We start from the raw sequence: 20,979 nt of genomic DNA, 5'->3' as shown, positions 1-20,979 counted from the left end.
GAGAGATAATAAATCAGCCATGATGGACTGTCAGAGCAGACTCGATGGGCTGAATGGCCTAATTCTGATCATATGTCTCATGGTCTTATCTACTTGTCACTTGATTCTGAAGCAGGTTGTAAATACTACATGCTACCTTTTTGTATTTCCACTGGCTTTCAGTATGCTTCACCATTATTCATAGTTCAAAGTAATTGTCATTCAACCATACATGAATATCTATGACAGAAAGTCTTGATGAAGGGTCTTGGCCCAAAATATTGACTCTTTATTCCTCAACATACATGCTGCCTGAAAAGTTGAGTTCCTCCTGAATTTTGTGTGTGTTGTATTTTATTTTACTTTGCAAGATGAATTTGTATAATGCCAGAAAATATCAGCTTCTAAAAATGAAGATCTTCAAGTAATTTTGCTTTTCAGTATGTGTACGGAAATATTTTTAGTAGAATTGATGTGTAAAAACTGATATATAATCAGATAAGCAAACTGGAAGTTGTTTTTATCCATTGCTAGGATGTGTTTGTTGCTGGTAAAGCCAATGTTTCTTGGATCTCTCCAACTGCCCTCGTTTGAGTGGCTTTGCTAGGCATTGCAGAGGGCAGTTAAGAATCAGACACATTGCTGTGGGTCTGGAATCACATTAGCCAGACCGGGTAAGGATAGGAACTTGCTTTACTTAAAGGAATTAGTCAGGTTTGTCGTAGTATTTTTATTCCAGTTTTATTCAATTAACTGAATATAATTTCTTTACCTACTATGGTGAGTTTTAAACCTTTATCTCTGGATAATTTAATCCAGACTTTTGAATTATTAATCCAATAATGTAACTGTTTTGTGCCCCTAAAATGTAGACAGTGAATTGCTAATGCCCTAACAAGGATGCATTTTATTTTCAATTAAAAAAAATGATTGATGTGGGGCAAACATAAACTGGGTAACTGATGTGTATATCGGGCCTTTATTTCTGTGGTACAGCTATAAATTTAACAAAACATATGTTGTCTTTGTTTTGTTCAAAGTCCATTTGTTGGAATTTACACAGGCACCTGTCAACAATTCTTGGCAACAAATATGATCATAGTGCTGAAGCCATTGTGCCTACGTTATTTAATCTTGTCCCAAACTGTGCAAAAGTCATGGCAACGTCTGGAGTAGCGGCAATCCGGTGCATCATCCGTGTGAGTAAATCGTGCATAATCTCTTTACACTTGTGTTACTGATGGTTACACTGACTTTAATTCAGCTGCATTTTCCCAAAGGCAATTCACAGGAGAATCCTTAACACAAAACTTTAAACCAAAATTTATATGAGGAGAGAAAAAAGCATTGGAAAAAAAAAAATGAGTCTTTTTCAAGACTGGGGAAGAGCAAAAGTTAGTTCAAAATTGTAGAGAGAATCGGAACAGATAGATAGCACCAAGGGAATATTGCCAGTGGGATGAAGCAAGAGTTGATGTAGTGATGAACTGATGACTTCTAGTCAATAGTTTCTGGTCTTTGAGAAGTGTTTAAATATTTTTTGCTGAGTTTTAAGAAAGCTAATTTGCATTCAAGTGTGACATTGAGCTTAATTTTATGACTGAAGTATTTGGGAGTGGGTGGTAATTTGGTCATTATTTTTCTCGCAGCACACTCATGTTCCAAGGTTGATTCCCTTAATAACCAGCAATTGTACTTCAAAGTCAGTGGCAGTGAGAAGGTAAGGCTATTAAATTGGTACTTATTTAGAGATACAATGTGGAAGAGGTCCTCCCAGCCCAACAATCCATGCCACCCAGCAACCCACCCATTTAACCCCAGCCAAATCATAGGACAATTTAAAATAAATAGGCATCCGTTAGTCTCATGAGACCATGGATTTGCGCCTTGGAAGGTTTCCAGGGCGCAGGCCTGGACAAGGTTGTATGGAAGGCCAGCAGTTGCCTATACTGCAAGTCTCCCCACTCCACGCCGCCGATGTTGTCCAAGGGAAGGGTATTAGGACCCATACAGCTTGGCACTGGTGTCATCGCAGAGCAATGTGCGGTTAAGTGCCTTGCTCAAGGACACACACGCTGCCTCAGCCAAGGCTCAAACTAGCGACCGTCAGGTCACTAGACCGACACCTTAACCACTTGACCACATGCCAACATTGAAAATTATCCTACTAACCGGTGTGTCTTTGGACCATGGGAAGAATCCAGAGCACCTAGAGGAATCCCACACGTTTGGGAAGAATGTGCAAACTTTCTTACAGAAGAAGCCAGAATTGAACTCTCAACTCCAATGTCCCGAGCTGTAATAACATCGCGCTATCCACCATGCTACAATAGTGTATTTATTTTTTTAAATATTGTATGTTCTTGTAAATCATGTGGCTGACCAGAGCTAAGGTCATGAAACTCAACTTTTGTAATAACTATTTCCTACAAGATCTCAAAAGCCAACAGTCAGAAAATTACTGCTTCAATGGTTCCATTTAATATCAGAATGTATACAGTATACAACCTGAAATTCTTACTCTTCGCAGACGAAACAGAAGAAAACTCCAAAGAATGAATGACAGGCATTAGAACCCCAAAGACCCCCTTCCCCTCCCACGCACAATCTGCAGCAAAGCATCAACCCTCCCTCTACTTGTTCCAGCTGGAAGCATTAGCGCCCACCACCTGCCAGCAACAAATAGCAAAGCCCCCAAAGAGGCCATGATCTAGGTCCATCAAAAACTACAGACCATAACAGAGCACTTCGACATGCCACTGGCTGTCTCTGGCTCGGTCTCTGTGTGTCTCTGTCTCTTTGTCTGTGTGTGTGTGTGTGTGTGTGTGTCTCGAGAGAGAGAGGGGTGTGTCAACCCTTCCACAACGAGAGGGAGACCAACAGCTTGCTGTTTTGCAGTTACAGTCTGAAGTGACACTTATTGGAGCTCACCCAACTTGAGAACCAGCTCCACCCCCATCATTGAGAGAGAGAGAGAGAGAGAGAGAGCATGATTGTTCGAGTGCAGAGGCCTCCAACAACTGTACCCACTGACTTGATGTTCTGATCTCACACAATGCTTCAGTTAACAACACTGGCGAGGAATCAGTCATACACAGGGTCGAGCAGGGCCTGATCCCAAAGGTGCATGTCTTCCAGGCCACTCCTGGAGATATCAATAACAGCCAATCAGTGAGCTCCAAGAGCAGGAACTCACTGCCATGAAGAACCACAGTTTGAGTGCAGCTGTAGATCATGGACTTTTACAGAATCCCAGCCACCTTGAAAAGGATAAAGAGTGACATTAAAGATATAAATTGAAGCTGTTTCATAGATGTGCTCGAAAAAGTCACCCTCTGGCGCAATCTTAGCTCCTCTCCAATTTCCAATTTTAATTAACTTTATCATCAAAATAGTTATAATATCCTAAATCAATATTAGTGCCATGGAAACATAGATTAGTAATGTATAGAAATGAGCCCTTGAGCCCACCACATCCATGGCTTTCTTTGTACTCATCCGCAATATTTGTACACAATTACAACCCTATCCCTGTTGCATGGAGGGTTGGGGCTCAGAGGGATTTACGTCAAATGCAGGAAATTCGGATTAGCTGGGTGAGCACCTGAAAATTTTTGCAGTTGCCTCAACTTGCTGAGGTAGCCATTGGGAATGAATGGGTGAATGTAACCTGTTAATATTATTTAACCCTGATTAAGAACTCTTGTTTATTTATAGCTCAAAATGTCAAGCGTTTGAGCTCAGCTTGGAAAGACTGACTTTTCCATCTCATTTACAGGCGTTGTTACGAGTTTTTAGATTTGTTGCTGCAGGAATGGCAAACACACTCCCTAGAAAGGTAAGGGCATAAAAGTTCAAAAGAAGTAGAAGCTGTTAGCACAAGAAGTTTGGAGAAGAGACATACATCTGATTGGACAGTAATTTGCATCTTACAATATTTAATTATTTGGAAGATTTATTTTCCAAGCTTATTGGATTTTTTAAAGTAATTTATTACGGTGCTAAGTTAGAGTTTCAAATGTAAATGTGACAGATGTTCATATTTGTAGTTTATTGGGTCATTTCATACTATCCACAGTTAGATTCTACAGTTGAATGATGCTTGCTTGGGTCTGGTAGGCTGAAATGTCCCCAATTGCTCGTTCATGGCCATAGTAGTAGAAAGCCTCAAATGGCATAATGAAGATGCCACAAAGCTTGGACAGGCAGCAAAGCCTGGACCACAGTTTTAATTGCAGTCAAAACTGTGAGAATCTCTGTTCCATCATGGGTACTAGCCTCCGTAGTATCCAAGACATCTTAAAGGATTGGTGCCTTAAAAATGCAGTGTCTATCATTAAGGACCCCTAGCACCCAGGACATGCCCTCTTCTCATTGTTACCATCAGGAAGGAGGCACAGTAACCTGAAGGAACATATTCTGTAATTCAGGAACAGCTTCTTCTCCTCTGCCATCCGATTTCTAAATGGATATTGTGCCCATGAACACTATCTCACTATTTTTTAATTTCTATTTTTGTACTACTTATTTAATTTAACTATTTAAAACATATACATAAATGGTTGCTGTAATTCAGGTTTTTTCTATATTATCATGTATTGCATTGTATTGCTGCTGCAAAGTTAACAAATTTTATGGCATATTCTGGTGATATTAAACCAGATTCTGATACTGATATTCAGAAAATTTACAACCATTAAAAATAAAGTGAATAATTATTGTAAATTTGAAGTACTAACAGTAAAATTTGCAAAAACATACTACAAAAATCAAGAATGACAACATTAAACAAAACCAAAATATTTGAAGCAAAACATGCTGGTCCTTTTGCTTTTTTCCCCCTGCAGTCCTGTGATCTCCGTTGAAGTAGATCATGTGTTCTGTCCAACTTGACATAGACTCTGAGAACTGACTTCCACATATGATTAGAACTTGGTAGAAGTGCTGGTATCTTCTATGAAAATGGAGAGGAAAGGTTTATTTGGTGATGTATAAACATTTAAAACATACAAACAGAAGTAATACACACAAAATGCTGGAGGAACTCAGCAGGCCAGGCAGCATCTAGGAAAAGAGCCTGAAACGTCCACTGTACTCTTTTCCTAGATGCTACCTGGCCTGCTGAGTTCCTCCAGCATTTTGTGTGTGTTGCTCTGATTTCCAGCATCTGCAGATTTTCTCTCGTTTGTGAACAGAAGTACTAATTTGAATTACTTCACATAGTGTAGAGTTCAATATCAAAAATAGGTTTATTACCAAAAATCAATTCTCAAGCTGGTGCAGAAATTCCAACTCTTTCAGCTTTGTAAAGGTATTTACTGTTCCTTTCATTTGTTACTGATTGTTTTGCTGAACAAATAGAGTAGAGAATGCAGGCTTAGGCTTAACAACAATTTCGATCATTTGCTTAAAAAAATAAAATTATTGCCAAAGTTGAAAGAATAATGTCCACATTGCAGATAATTCATTTTGTACTTCAAGTAAGAAAACATAAACTTACACTGTGATTGGGAAATCTTGCCTGAAAATAAAGGTCACCGTATCTGAAAGCTTGAGGAATCAGAATTACATTCATTAATACTGTCATATATGAGGTGAAATTTGTTGTTTTGTGGCAGCAGTACAGTGTGAAGTTATAAATTTACTATTAGTTACAAAATCAATATTACCCACAAAAGAATAATGAGGTAGTTTCTAGATTTCCAGCATCTGCTGAATCTCTTGTGTTTTTTGGATTTCAGCATCTGCAGAATCAGTTGTGTTTATTATAATGTAGTGTTCATGGACTGTTCAGAAATCTAATAGTGGAGGGAAAGAAGCTGTTCCTGAAGAAAGCAAAATGTATCATTTACATTACCAGACAGCTGTTCTCTGCAATGGCCATCCCCCTGTGCCCCCTTTCCCTCCCCCCCCTGCCCTCCCTCCATTTTTCTGAATTGTGGCCTCAGCAAATTTGTTAATAACTTGAGTCTGCATATTTCAGGGTAAAATGACACAGGTACCACACTCATTTCAGTGTTTCAATGACCATTCAGATCAACACAGATGATAGAATTTGTCCAAAGAATCCTTAATTATTTCTTCCAAATGTTTTAGTTGAGCAATTATAAAATGCATGATTACTTTTCATATTATTTTGACTAGGCACGTGACTGTTCTGGTTGAGACCATCAAGAAAGGCATTTCAGATGCTGATGCAGAAGCCAGACAGGAAGCTCGAAAGTAAGGAATCATTTCAGAGCTAATCATATTTTTAAACAAAGTAAATCTACTCTAGATTTGATATAAGATTTTTGTTGAAATAAGTAGTTTGTCTATGTTTGTTATACACAGAACATATTTTAAAATGAATTTTTTGCTGAATAAGTATTCGCTGTGGAAGATGTGAGCGGTATGATAGAAGTTCCAGGTTTCAGGGGGCATGAAGAGATGACAGATGCATTGGTCACAATCTTTCAAGAATTACTTGATTTAGGCAGGGTCCCAGAGGACTAGAAGATTACAAATGTCACTCCATTCTTTAAGAAGAGAGGAAGGCAAAAGAAACAAAATTATAGGCCAGTTAGCCTAACCTCGGTGGTTGAGAAAGTGTGGGAGTCCATTAAGGATGAGGTTTCAGGGTACTTGGAGACTATCGATAAAATAAGTCAAAGTCAGCGTGGTTTCTGTAAAGGGAAATCTTGCCTGACAAATCTGTTAGAGTTCTTCGAAGAAGTAAGAAGCAGGGTGGACAAAGGAGAGGCAGTGGATGTCATTTACTTGGATTTTCAGAAGGCATTTGATAAGGTGCCACACATGGGGCTGCTTAACAAGATAAAATCCTATGGCATTACAGGAAAGATACTGGCATGGATAGAGGAGTGGCTGACAGGCAGGAGACAGTGAATGGGAATAGAAGGGGCTTTTTCTGCTTGGCTGCCACTGACTATCATGTTCCTTGGGTCAGTATTGGGACTGCTACTTTTCACATTGTTTGTCAGTGATTTGGATAATGGAATTGATGGTTTTGTGGCAAAGTTTGTGGATGATATGAAGATAAGTGGAGGGGTAGGTACTGCTGAGGAAGCAATGCGATTGCAGCAGGACTTAGACAAACTGGAAGAATGGGCAAAAAAGTGGCAGATGGAATACAGTGTTGGGAAGTGTATGATAAGGTATTTTGGTATAGGAAACAATAGTACAGACTGTTATCTAAATAGGGAGAAGATTCAAACATCAAAGGTGCAGAGGGACTTGGGAGTCCTCATGCAAGACTCCCAGAAGGTTAATTTACAGGTTGAGTCTGTGGTAAAGAAAGCAAATGCAGCGTTGGCATTTATGTCAAGGGGAATAAAATATAAAAGCAAGGAAATAATGCTGAGACTTTATAAGACACCAGTCAGGCCGCACTTGGAAGTATTGTCAATAGTTTTGAGCCCCATATCTCAGAAAGGATGTGTTGTCATTGGAGAGAGTCCAGAGGAGGTTCACAAGGATTATTCTGGAAATGAAGGGGTTAATATAAGAGGAGAGTTTGGTAGCTTTGGGTCTGTACTCACTGGAATTTAGAAGAATGTGTGGGGAGCTCATTGAAACTTACTGAATGTTGAAAAGACTAGATAGGGTGGATGTGGAGAGGATGTTTCCTGTGGTCAGGGAATCCAGAACAAGAGGGCACAGCTTCAAAATTTAGGGGCAACCTTTTAGAACTGAAGCAAGGAGGAATTTTTTTAGCCAGAGAGTAGTGAATCAGTGGAATGCTGTGCTGCAGACTGCAGTGGAAGCAGAGTCTGTGGGTATGTTTAGGCGGAAGTTGATAGTTTCCTGATCAGTCTGGGCATCAAAGAGTATGGTGAGAAGGCAGGTGTATGGGGTTGAGCGGCATCCAGGATCAGCCATGATGGAATGGCAGAGCAGACTCAATGGGCTGAATGGCCTAATTCTGCTCCTATGTCTTATGGTGTTATGGTGTCATTAACCAATTTCCCCCGGGATCAATAAAGTATGACTATGACTATGTCTTAAGTGTGCAAAGTTACCATAACGAGACAGAAATTTCTTCGGAAGCTGAAAGGTCTGAAGGTAGATAAGTCACCTGGACCATATAGTCTACACCTCAGAGTTCTAAAAGAGGTGGCTGAAGAGATTGTGGGGGTATTACTACTGATTTTAAGAATCTACTCGATTCTGGAATCGTTCTGGAAGACTGGAAAATTGCAAATGTCACTCCACTCTTCAAGAAGGGAGAGAGACAGAAGAATGGAAACTATAGGCTAGTTAGTCTGACCTCAGTAGTAGGGAAGATGTTGGAGTTGATTTTTAAGTGTAGCCCCCCCCCCCCCCCCCCCCGGTAAGCCTCAGGCTCGCTCAACTCGCTGTCTAGTGAAAACAGCCCTGGCTCCGCCAAACTAGGTAATTAAGTTTGTGTGGATGCTGTGTGATTGTACCCCACCCTGCCAAATAACAGACAAAACACCATATACGATTAATTGATTACAATTTATAGATAGTTCCCTTTAAAAGGTCTGAAAATGTGATGTTTAATTTTTCTGAGTAGAACCTACTGGAGCCTTCGGAACCATTTTCCTGCTGAAGCTGATGCATTATACAACTCCCTGGAACCGTCCTATCAGAAAGGATTTCAGGCCCACCTGAAGAGTTCCACGAGTGCAGCTTCTCTTCCTCACTCAGATCGGTCATCTTCCAGCTCACAGGAAAGCCTTAAGTATGACAAGACTATTTTAAATAATATTTACTTAAAGTTAAGTCACTGCATAGCACTGTATTTTTATTCTGTTTCAGACTTCCCTCCTTACTGATTAAGTTGACTGAAATAAGTCATGGACAATGAATATTGAAAGTTTTACATTACAACTTGTATAGTGCATCGACTCAACTTGTATTTTATAGGGTAATGGGAAAGATCTGTAGCCTCAAAATAAAAATGATTTAGAGGGATCATTTAGGGGTTTTAATGTTCATGCAAGTGCATTATAAGTTGGGTTGTTTAGTGGAAACTGATACGATACAGGGATTATCATCTATATCTTAGCTTCTAGTTTTTAGCACCATTAAATTATAACTTTTTCATACTTCAATCATTTTTATTAGCTAATTTTCTTTTATTTCATGTATAATTATTATTATGTCTCCACGTTTTAAGTTTAACACTTAATACATTTTTATTAGGACAATATATCTTTTAAACAGACATAAATTCACATATATGAGAATTTTTGCATATCTATTTCCTCTTCAGTTTGAAAAAATGTAATCAAAATTAAATTCATTAACTTTACAAGCACAATGTAATTGAAGGATTGAAATAAAGCTTTGAAGCATGTTTGCATCTCTGAGCCGGAAGAAAAAATTGGATTAGTGTCATAATCACGCAGTTATACAGCATGGAAACAGACCCTTTAACCAACTTGTCCATGCCTTCCTGAGCTAGTCCCGATTCCCTGCATTTGGCTTGTATTCCTTTACAACTTTCCCATGCATGTCTCTTCCAAATGTTTTTCTGGAGTGGAGGAGGTTGAGTGACCAGACAGAAGTTTATAAAACGTTGAGAGGCATAAGTTCTCAACCAATATCTTTCCCCTGGGTCAAAATGTCTAATACTAGAGGCTTTCCCCCTTCACTTAAGATGAGAGGAAGAGTTCAAAGAAAATATGTGGGATATTTGTTTTTACGTAGAGAGTGGTGGCTCCCTGTTAGGCACTGCTAGGGGTGGTGCTGGAGACAAATACAATTGAGGCATTTAAGACACTCTTTGATAGGCATTGGAAGGATATGGACCATGTGCAAACCAAAGAAATTGGATTTAATTAGTTTAGTTAGTTCAGCTCAGTACCATGGTGCAAAGGACCTGTTCCTTGTTGTAAAGTTCTATGTTCTTTTAAATGTTCTAATTGTATCTGCTTCTGCTACTTCTGGCAGCTTGTTCATGTATCACCATCCTCTGTGTAGAAAAACTTATCCATCAGGTCTACCTATGCCTTTTGGTTTAGACAGCCTACCCTTGTAACAATCCACCTTAGCTATGCCCCTCCTGAGAGAATTAATTTCGAGGTGTTACCTCTCAATATATTGGAAGCAGAAGACAATAGTTCAAAAAGTTGGTTAACATTAGAGAGACAAATATAATCTTAAAAGTTTTGTTTGAACTCATTTTCGCTGTATTGGTGCATGACAAATTGTACTATGCAATGACAATAAAGATATTTCATTTCATTTCAAAATGTGCACTATTTACTATATTGGGATTGGTAATAGAGTAGGATTGGAATACATTAACTGTACTTGCTGGACAACTGGATAAAATCAGAAAATGTAACTGGTCAGCCAATATTAATTAACCTTTTATCAGGCCAAGACAAAGTTTATTATCACTGAAATATGTTATGAAATTTGATGATTTGCGGCAGCAGTAAATAAAAAATTACTATAAATTACAAACGAGTCTATAAAAAATATATAGTGCAAAAAGAGCGCAAAATAGTTAGGTATTCATGGACCACTCAGAAATCTGTTGGTGGAGGGAAAGAAACTGTTCTTAAAATGGTGAATGTATCTCCAAGCTCCTGCACCATCTTATTGATGGTAGTAATGGGTGGTGAGGGTCCTTAATGATGGATGCTGCCTTTTGAGGCATAGTGTTTTAAAGATGTCCTCAGTTATAAGAAGCTAGTGCCCATGAGGGAGTTGACTTGGATTTAGAGCATTCTCCCTGGTACATCTGTAGAGATGTGCTAGAATTTTTGGTGACATACCAGCATTCATCAATATCCTAATGAGATATAGGTGTTGGCATGCCTTCTTTGTGATTGCATCAATATGTTGGACCCAGGATAGATGTTCAGATATGTTGACACCCAGAAACTTGAAACCTTTACACTGCAGACCTCTGGATGAAAACAGTTGTGTTTCTTCTTCCTGAAGTTCAAAGATCAAACTAATTTTTAACTGGCAGAGGAACAGGAATTGTGGAGAGGAAAAGGGGAATGATTATGATTTGAACTCGACACATCGTACTATGCAAAAGCTCATGGTATCAGCATAGAGGGAATGTTAAAGCTGATTTTATCAAAGTTGATCTGTTTGAAGGGAATCTAAATAGAAGACGTACAAGGACAGAGGAGAAAGTGAAAAATAAACATTGTTAGAATAAAAGTTTCCTTTGTTACAGATATTAAAGGTCACTAATTTCAGCAGTTCTTTCTCCGCCATCACTTTACTCTTGCATTGTTTCTTTGCCCTGTCTTACCCCTGGATATGTTTCAACTGTCCATTCTGACCTTTATCCCTCTGATTCTGAATGAACCATCTCCAGAAGGTATATCAACTTTCCCATCCTATATGCCTATCTTGATGAATTCTAAGCCTGGAATGATGTTGAACTCTTATTTTGCCACCTTTGCCTTTGTGCTTGGGTCTGTGGCCATGTCTTTCCCCCTGGATTTTTCCCTTTACCCTTTTACTCTCTCTAGATCTCTTCTGCTGATATGACATTGATCATATCAATGCTCCTCATAATTTTGTATATCTCAATGAGATTCCTCCTCAGCTCCTTCACTCGAAAGAGAATTTGTCCAATCTAGTTTCTCCATGTGGCTGAAATGCTCCTTCCATACAGCAATTCTCCTCTTCAGTACGGTCAAATCCTTCATATAGCATAGCAAGCAGAACTGCACACAATAATCTAGATGTGACCTAAACAATGTTTTATGTAGTTGCACCATAACCTCTTGCTGTTAGGCTCTATACCCTGGCTAATAAAGAAAATAATCCTGTATGCCTTCTGAGTCATCATATTCAGATGTGTTGCCACCATTAGGGGTTCTCGGAGATACGTCTCAAGATACCACTAAAAGTCTACCTTCCATTGTGCATGTCTTAGCTTTATTAGTCCTTGCTAATGCACCACCTCACCTTTTTTGTATTAAATTTCATTTGCTTTTGCTATGCCACTCTTATCAATCCAACAATAGATTCAAGTAGCCAAACGCTCCTCACTCTTCAAAAGCACAACCAGTCCTAGGGTCATTTGCAAACTTACTCTTCCGTGACATATAGATAGATAAACTGAAAAGACCATTGATCATTGTGAAACACAGCTGTTCGCAGGCGGTTGCAAAAGCAGCTCTGAACTCAATCACCCACTGCCTCCTCTCTCAAGCTACTGTAGGTCCAATTTGCCATGGGACCTGACCTATTAGATCAATCTCCCACATGTTCTTGTCAAATATCTTCTTGAAATCCATACAGACTACATAACTGCACTACCCTGATCTACCAATTTAATTTATCTTCAAAAAAATTCCATCAAAGTGATCTGACTTCCACTAAACAAAACCATCATTTATTTATTCCTGTCTCTTCAAGTGTCCATCAGAGCTTTTTCCAATTATCTCCCTTGCTATTGATTTTAGACCTGGCAGCATGTAATCACCTTGCTTATTCCTCTTGCAGGTATCACATCTGCTGTCCTGCAATCATCCAGTAGTCCTCCAAGGCCAGCAAAGTGCTGCCGGATGACTGAAGGCCAGCAAATTTTAAATATTTACCTCAGCAATCTTTTCCTTTGCATTCCAGAGCAGTCAGAGATGTACCTCATTGGACCTTAGATATTTATCTATCCATGTCAATCCTGCTGCAGAAGTCCTTCTGTAGCCTCTCTGCTTCCTCAAATCTACCTGCCCCTCCACCTGTCTTCGTATTATCAACAAACTTGGCCACAAAGCCATTAATTCTGTCATCCAAATCATTGAATAATGATGTAAAAAGAATCTGTCCCAACACAGACTCCTGTGGGACACTACAAGTCACTGGCAAGCAGAAAAGGCTCCCTTTATTCCCACTCTTTGCCTCCTGCCAATCAACCAGTGCTTTATCCTAACCCTTCTTTTGTTGGTCTCTTGCCCCTAAAATGCTTGGAAGGTGGGGAGGATTTAGAAAGGAGCAAGTTTAAAAGCCAAAGAGAAGTGCCACAGGAACAGAATTACTCCAATAGGTGTCATAAGGGAAAAATAGCAAGTTCAGAAAATTAATATGAATAAGCAACAATTAATAGGAGAGAATAAGATTTCCTCTAAAAGTCACATTCTACCAGTCTGGAAGCAAAATATTCCAGGATATTTGACTATTAGAAGGAATGAGCAAAATAGAAATGGCAGAGGATGCCTTTTCATTATAAGGAATGTGATAAGGTTAACAGTAAAAAGAAACTATCTCTGATCAAAAAGAGAGCAGAAGGTGGTAGCTAGCTAACTCTACCTATTCCTTAGTGTTCCAGAATTCCCAGGCATCCTGTGACCAGATTTTGCAGACCCTTGATGCTGCAAAACATACCTCACTTCGCTTAAACAGCTCCCCAGGCCTGAGACCGTTCTCCCTTCATACTAAATCGCAAGATACTTTTCCCTAGTAATTTCACAATTTTACACTTTATTCTTCTTTGAATCCTAGGACTTAAAGATGTTGGTTGTTCCAGTAGTCACCACCCCAGAAAATTGAAAGACACCAATTTGACTTTTTCTACAAGAAATGAATTACCACAGAATTCAATCCTTATAATATCAATACCTTACTCAGCTACGATCTCCACAGTTCAGTGAAAGCAATCATCAGCACAGGGTGCTGGAAGCTAAATGTTGGTGGTGGAAACTCTGAACCAACCCCATAGCTTATCTAATGGTTTTAAAACATTTATTAGAATGATACATTGTGCAATAATTAGGCATACAGATTGTGTTTGTTTGTGTTACCTCTAGTAGTTAACATGATGTATTTTGTTTCTTTCCAGCCGTGCCTTTCCAGCTAAGTGGTCTGTTGCAAGTGGGAGTACGTCAAAAGGTTAGTATTTTATATTGAGATGTTTAGAACTTCATCACATACATGAATGAGTATATAATTGATTCATATTTTGAACGATCAAGTGACAGATAATTTTTCCAAAGCATGAGGAAAGCACAGGATTATAGAACATAGATTTGTACAGTGCTTGAACAGGCCCTGTGGCCCACAATGTTCTGCCGATCCAATTAAATTAGTAATCCAATGGCCATCTAAAGTAATCCCTCTGCTTTCACAATGTCCATATCCTTCCATTTTCCTCACATTCATATGCCTATCCAAGCATCTCTTAAAAGTCTCTAATGTACTTGCTTCTACTTCCACCCCAACAGCGCACCCAGCTCTGCCTGTATTTGTGTGTGTGTGTGTATGTATGTATGTGTATGTATGTGTGTGTGTGTGTATATATATATGTGTACACACATTTTTATATATATATATATATATAAATTGCCCCTCACATCTCCTTTGCAATTATCCCCTCTTACCTTAAGTGCATGCCTTCTGGTATTAGAGATTTCAACCCTGCGTAAAAGATGCTGTCTGTCTACTTAACTAAGCCTCTCATAATCTTATAAACCTCAATCAGATCTCCCCTCAGCCTCCATCGCTCTGAAGAAAACAACCCATGTTTATCCAGCCTCTTATTAAAGTACATGTCCTGTAATCCAGGCAACATTCTGGTAAACCTCTTCTGCACTCTCTCCAAAACTTGACATCTTTCCTATTATGAGGTGACCACATATAACCTAACTAGAGTTTAATAATGCTTGAACTCGGTGCCTCGACTAATAAAGGCAAGCATGCCATCTGTCTTTTTAGCCACACTATCGACCTGTGTAGTCACTTTCAGGGATGTATGAATTTGTACACCAAGATCCCTCTGCTCATCAGCACTGTTAAAGGTCTTGCACTTTACCATAAGACATTAAGACATCGAGCAGAATCAGGCCACTCAGCTCATCGAGTCTGCTCCACCATTCCATCATGGCTGATGTGTTATTCATCTCAACCCCATTCTCCTGCTTTCTCCCTGAAACCTTTGGCGCCCTGACTGATCAAGAACGTATCAATCTCAGTTTTAAATATATCCAATGATGTGACCTGCACTGCTGTCCATAACAATAAATTCCACAGATTCACCACCCTTTAGCTAAAGAATTTCCTCATCATCTCTGTTCTAAGTAGAGGTCTCTGCATTTTGAACTTATGCCCTCTGATCCTAGAGTCACCCATTATAGGAAACATCCTCTACACATCCACTCTATCTAGGCCTTTCAATATTCAATAGGTTTCAATGAGATCCCCACTCATTCTTCTAAACTCCAGTGAGTACAGGCCTAGGGCCATCAAACACTCCTCATACGTTAACCTTTTCATTCCCAGAATCATTCTCATGAATCTTTTCCGGACCCTCTCCAATGCCAGTACATCTTTTCTTAGATAAGTAGCCCAAAAGTGTTCACAGACCAAGTACGGTCTGACCAATGCCTTATAAAGCCTTAGTATTACATCTTTGCTGTTATATTCTAATCCTCTCAAAATGAGTGCTAACATTGCATTTGCCTTCCTAACTACCAACTCAACCTGCAAATTAGCCTTTAGGGAATCCTGCATGAGGACCTCCAAGTCCCTTTGTACCTTTGATTTTTCAATTTTCTCCCTGTTTAGAAAATCTATGCTTTTATTCTTTCTACCAAAGTGCTGTTACAGGAAGATATGATTAAACTGGAAAGAGTGCAGAAAATATTTATAAGGATGTTCTAGGACTTGGGGGATTGAGTCCTAGAGAGATGAAACATCCTTATTCCTTGGAAGATCGGTCAATGAGGAGGTGACTTTATATTAATGTTTAAAATTATAGGGGGCACAGACAAGGTGGATTTTTAAGAGTATTTTCTCCAGGGTACAGGAGTACAAAACTAAGGGACATAGGTTTAGGGCGAGAGGGGTGAGATTTCGAGTCATAGAGTCTCAGAAAAGTACAGCACAGACACAGGCCCTGCGGGCAATCTAGTCCATGCCAAACCATTTAAACTGCCTACTACCATCAACCTGCACCAGGGCCATAGCTCTCCATTTAAAAGGTATCCGAGGGCAATTTTTTTCATGCTGTAGGTGGTGAGTATATGGAACGAACTGCCAGAGGAAGTGGTTGATGTAAGTACAACAGTATCATTTAAGAAGTACGTGGATAGGTACATGGAGGAGTGGTTCTGAGAGGGATATGGACCAAAGAAAGTAAATTGGGGCCTGCTGGCTGGGCACAATGGTGAGAATGGATTCATTGGGCTGACGAGCCTGTGTCCTTGTCATATTGCTATATGACCTGTGATCCAGAATTTCACAAGAAATGAAATAAGATGGTCAGCACAACTGTTATAAAATACTCCAAGCCAGTTTAGTGATGCAAGCTCTTAACAAATGGGCTATGTGCTGTTAATGTTGGTAAATTCCAGCAATTTTGCTGCTAGTTTGCTCTGGGCTTGCAAATCACAAGCAAATGATATAATTCCAGATCCTGGTGCAAGTTAACAACAGCAGCGGTCACCTGTGTGATGTTCAGCCATGTATAAGCTAATATTCTCACTGGCAGGTTTGTTAGAGCTGTGGCGGCGGGTTTAAACTAATTTGGCAGGGAGATGGGAACCAGAGTGAAGAGACTCGTGATACGACGGATGATATAAAAGAAGAGATAACATGCATGTCAGGTTGTCAGGAAGCACAGGCAGGTGATAGAACAAAATTGTAGCTAGCAGGGTAGGTATCAGTGCATTAGGGATGCACAATTAAAAAGGGTAGCAAATACAGTACTCTTTGTGTTATATCTCAATGCATAGAGTACAGTATAAGAAATAAGGTGGATGATCTTGTTGCACATTTACAGATTATCAGGTATGATGTGTTGCCATCACTGAATCGTGACTGAAGGATGGTTGTAGTTGGGAGCTGAATGTCCAAGGTTACACATTGTATTAGAGGGATAAGAAGGCAGAGGGAGTTGGTGTTGCTCTGCTGGTAAAGAATGGCATCAATTCAGTAGAAAGATGCTGAATCCTTAGGGGTTGAGTTAAGAAACTGCAAGGGCCATGATGGCATTTATATACAGGTCTCCCAACATGTGTACCCAGATTACAACGGGAAATAGAAAAGGCGTGTCAAAGGGGCAATGTTATGAAAGTCATGTGAGATTTTAACATACAGGTCAATTGGGAAAATCAGGTTGGCAGTGGATCTCAAGAGAGTGAGTTTGTTGAATGCCTACGAGATGGCTTTTTAGAGCAGTTTTGTCATTGAACCTATTAAGGGATGAGCTATACTGGATTGAGTGTTATGTAATGAACCAGAGACGATTAGGGAGCTTAAGGTAAAGAAACCCTTGGGAGGCACTGATCACAATATGATTGAGTTCAACTTGAAATTTCATAGGGAAAAAGTAAAGTTTGACATAGCAGTATTTTAGTGCAGTAAAGGAAATTACAGTGGTATGAAGTAAATTGGATCGAGATGCTAGTAGGGTTGATAGCAGAGCAGCACTGGCTTGAGTTTCTGGGAGAAATGAGGAAGGTGCAAGATAGACGTATTCCAAAAACAAAGAAATACTCAAATGGCAAAAATAGTACAGCCACAGCTGACAAGGGAAGTCAAAGCTAATGTAAAAGTAAAAAAGAGGGAATGCAACAAAGCAAAAATTATCTGGAAGATAGAAAATTGGGAAGCTTTTAAATATCTACACAAAGCAACTAAAAGAGTCATTTGGAGGGAAAAGATGAAATGCAAAAACAAGCTAGCAAACAACATCAAGGTGGATAGAAAAAGCTTTTTCAAGTATATATTAAAAAAAGAGAGATGAGAGTGGATATAGGACTATTAGAAAATGAGGCCGGAGAAATGATAACAGGGGTCAAGGAGATGGCAGATGAACTAAATGAGTATTTTACATCAGTCTTCACTATGGAAGACACCAGCAGTATGCCAGGTGTTGAAAGGTGTGAGGGAAAAGAAATGAGTGCAGTTACTATTACAAGGGAGAAGGTGCTCAAAGCTGCAAAACCTAAAGGTACATAAGTCACCCGGATCAGATAAGCTGCACCCTAGGGTTCTGAAAGAGGTAGCGGTAAGAGATTGTGGAGGCATTAGTTATGACTTTCAAGAATCATTGGACCCTGGCATGGTTCCGGAGGACTGGAAGGTTGCAAATGTCACTCTACTCTTTAAGGAAGGGGGGAGGCAGCAAAAAGGAAATTATAAACCGGTTAGCTTGACCTTAGTAGTAGGGAAGATGTTGAGTCAATTGTTAAGGATGAGGTGATGGAGTACTTGGTGACACAGGACAAGATAGGACAAAGTCAGCATGGTTCCCTTAAGGGAAAATCTTGCCCAATGAACCTGTTGGAATTCTTTGTGGAGGTTACAAGTAGGATAGATAAAGGGGATGCAGTGGATGCTGTATATTTGGATTTTTAGTAGGTCTTTGGCAAGGTGCCACGCATGAGGCTGTTTACCAAGTTAAGAGCCCATGGTATTACAGGAAAATTGTTAGCATGGTTAGAGCATTGGCTGATTAGTAGAAGGCTGCAAGTAGGAATAAAAGGATCCATTTCTGGTTGTCTCTGCCAGTGATGATTAATGTTCCGCAGGGGTCAGTGTTGGGACCACTTTTTATGATTTTTATTATATCAGTGATTTAGATGTTGGAATAGATGGCTTTGTTGCCAAGTTTGCAGATGAGATGAAGATTGGTGGAGGGGCAGGTAGTGTTGAGGAAACGGATAGGCTGCAGAAGGACTTAGGAAGATTAGGAGAATGGACAAGAAAGTGGCAAGTGAAATACAATGTTGAAAAGTGCATGGTCATGCATGCATGCAGAAGAAATATATGTGCAGACTATTTTCTAAGTGGGGATAAAAACCAAAAATCTGAGAAGGACTTGGGAGTGCAGAACACCAGAAAGGTTAACTTGCGGTTTGAGGAAAGGCAAATGCCATGTTAGCATTCATTTCAAGAGGTCTCGAATACGAGAGCAGGGATGTGATTCTGAGTCTTTATAAGGCAGTGGTGAGGCCTCACCTGGAGTATTATGAACAGCTTTGGGTTTCTTTTCTCAGAAAAAAATGTGCTGGCATCGGAAAGGGATCAGAGGAGGTTGACAAGGATGATTCCAGGAATGAAAGGGTTATCATACAAGGAACGTTTGATGGCTCTGGGTCTGTACTCACTGGAATTTAGAAGAATGAGAGGGGATCTCATTGAAACCTTTTGAATGTTGAAAGGCCTAGACAGAGTAGATGTGGAAAGGATGTTTCCCATAGTGGAGGAGTCTAAGACAAGAGGGCACAGCCTCAGTATAGAGGGGTGTCCATTTAAAACAGAAATTTCTTTAGCCAGAAGGAGGTGAATTTGTTAACACGAGCAGCTGTGGAGGCCAGGTTGTTGGGTGTATTTAAGCGGAGATTAATAGGTTCTTGATTGGCCACGGCATCAAAGGTTGGCTCTGGAAGGGAGAAAATGATCAGCCATGATTGAATGGCAGAGCAGGCTCGATGGTCTAAATGGCCTAATTCTGCCTCTGTGTCTTATGGTATATGAATTGGAAGGAATGTGTAGGTAATCGTCATTTAACAATACCACTGGAAGATAGTTATCCATTCATAGCACTCCAGCTGTTGACTGAGCAGACTATACGGGACATTTTTGTATTTCCTTTAACTATTCTTCCCAGCGTGTTATGCAGTGCAGTTTACTGAATTTCTTTACAACTGAAACATTTGGAAGAGTGAATGTGATGTTTTTTTTCTCTAAGATTTGGAGTGATTATTGTTGAAATTAGTTATTTTTAGTAAAACATGTAATAAAAAAAATGAATCAATTACTTTCCTGCTTTATTTTAGGTCCAAGTACAAAATCCATAGCCACTCCTGGTGGTTTGCAGCGTTCCAGAAGTGATGTAGATGTTAATGCAGCTGCAGCTGCAAAATCACGGCATACCACTGGACATTCTGGGGCGAGCCGTTTAACTACATCTAATGTACCTGCAGGTGCCTATTCCTCACTTGGTAAGATTGATTAGTTCATTCTCCACCATACATCTTTCTCCCTTTGCAGTTCAGTGAGTTGTTCCTAATATTTATCAATGCGAATGGTTTGTTTAATATTGTACATTGTCATCTTTATCAATTGTTATATTGCTTTCCATCTCAGAACTAACAACAGGAACAGGTTCATGGGGAAGTGTGTTTGGGCTCTTGGGGAGAGTTCAGATATTCAATCAGGGCGGGAGACTCTGAATCTTGCTGATGCGAGGGAGAAAAACACGGCTGGAAATAAAATGTGGGGGAGTAGGAGTAAGAACTCGTCAGGTCAAGCAGTGTCCGTTGAAGGAAAGAAACTGTTGACATTTGACACTTGGATTCCAGTATCAGCGGTCTCTGGAGCAAGGGTTCCCAACCTTTTTTATGCCGTAGACCCCGACCATTAACCAAGGGATCTGTGAACCCAGCTTGGGATCCCCTGCTTTGGAGGCTCCAATTCTGATGCTAGAATGCTGGAGGAACTCCGTAGTTCAGGCAGCATCTGTGGAGGCACAGGGATTGTTGATGCTTCAGGTTGACACCCTTAATGTGGACTGAAAGATTAGCAGGGCAATGGTCAGTGTAAAGAGGTGACATGGAGGGCTGAGGCAGGAGTTAGCAAATACCAGTTGAATCCACACGAAGAGGGGTTGATGGACAAGTGGGGCAGGGAAGGTTGGAGATGGAGGCTGAAGCTGGGAAATGCTGTGGAGACATTATGAACATGGGTTTGTAATTAATTAATTACTTGTTTAGCAGTACTTGGGTTTGCAACAATTACTTGTTTAGCCATACTCGGGTTTGCAACATTAATTACTTGTTTAGCAGCACTAAAATGGACTTTGTTCTAGTTGTATTCTTGTAAAAAGTTGTGTATTATTTAGCTTTAATTTTTCTTGTGAATGCTGCTCATAATAGTGTTGAGAAAGAAAATAAATTGGCTATGATAGGGTGGCAGTGTTGAGGTATGAGGTATATTCCTACCAAATGGCGTGTAAAGTGCTCCTTCTTGCCGCCAGCCTGCGAAGTTTAGCACCTGCTTAGCACACCTTCCCCCCACTTCCTCCCCGGTGCATATCACAAGTCCTGGTTGTGT

At 39.9% G+C, this 20,979-nt stretch overlaps 1 protein-coding gene across 7 annotated transcripts in view; it reads left to right on the top strand.

Annotated features, from left to right (window-relative positions):
* The window catches only part of clasp2 (cytoplasmic linker associated protein 2), a 358,715-nt gene that overhangs the window by 186,205 nt on the left and 151,531 nt on the right, over nt 1-20,979 (top strand). For all 7 annotated transcript variants that reach the window (XM_072252438.1, XM_072252433.1, XM_072252430.1 and 4 more), the window contains 7 exons: nt 1,043-1,178; nt 1,629-1,699; nt 3,758-3,817; nt 6,124-6,201; nt 8,516-8,683; nt 13,763-13,812; nt 19,704-19,868. In XM_072252438.1, the coding sequence (XP_072108539.1) occupies nt 1,043-1,178; nt 1,629-1,699; nt 3,758-3,817; nt 6,124-6,201; nt 8,516-8,683; nt 13,763-13,812; nt 19,704-19,868 (728 nt within the window). The remainder of the gene's footprint in view (nt 1-1,042; nt 1,179-1,628; nt 1,700-3,757; nt 3,818-6,123; nt 6,202-8,515; nt 8,684-13,762; nt 13,813-19,703; nt 19,869-20,979) is intronic.

The sequence above is a fragment of the Mobula birostris genome, chromosome 1 (assembly GCF_030028105.1).
Source record: "Mobula birostris isolate sMobBir1 chromosome 1, sMobBir1.hap1, whole genome shotgun sequence".
NCBI classification, from domain to species: Eukaryota; Metazoa; Chordata; class Chondrichthyes; order Myliobatiformes; family Myliobatidae; genus Mobula; species Mobula birostris.
The sequence above is the reverse complement of the archived record's forward strand: the minus strand, read 5'-3'. Positions and strand labels throughout refer to the sequence as shown.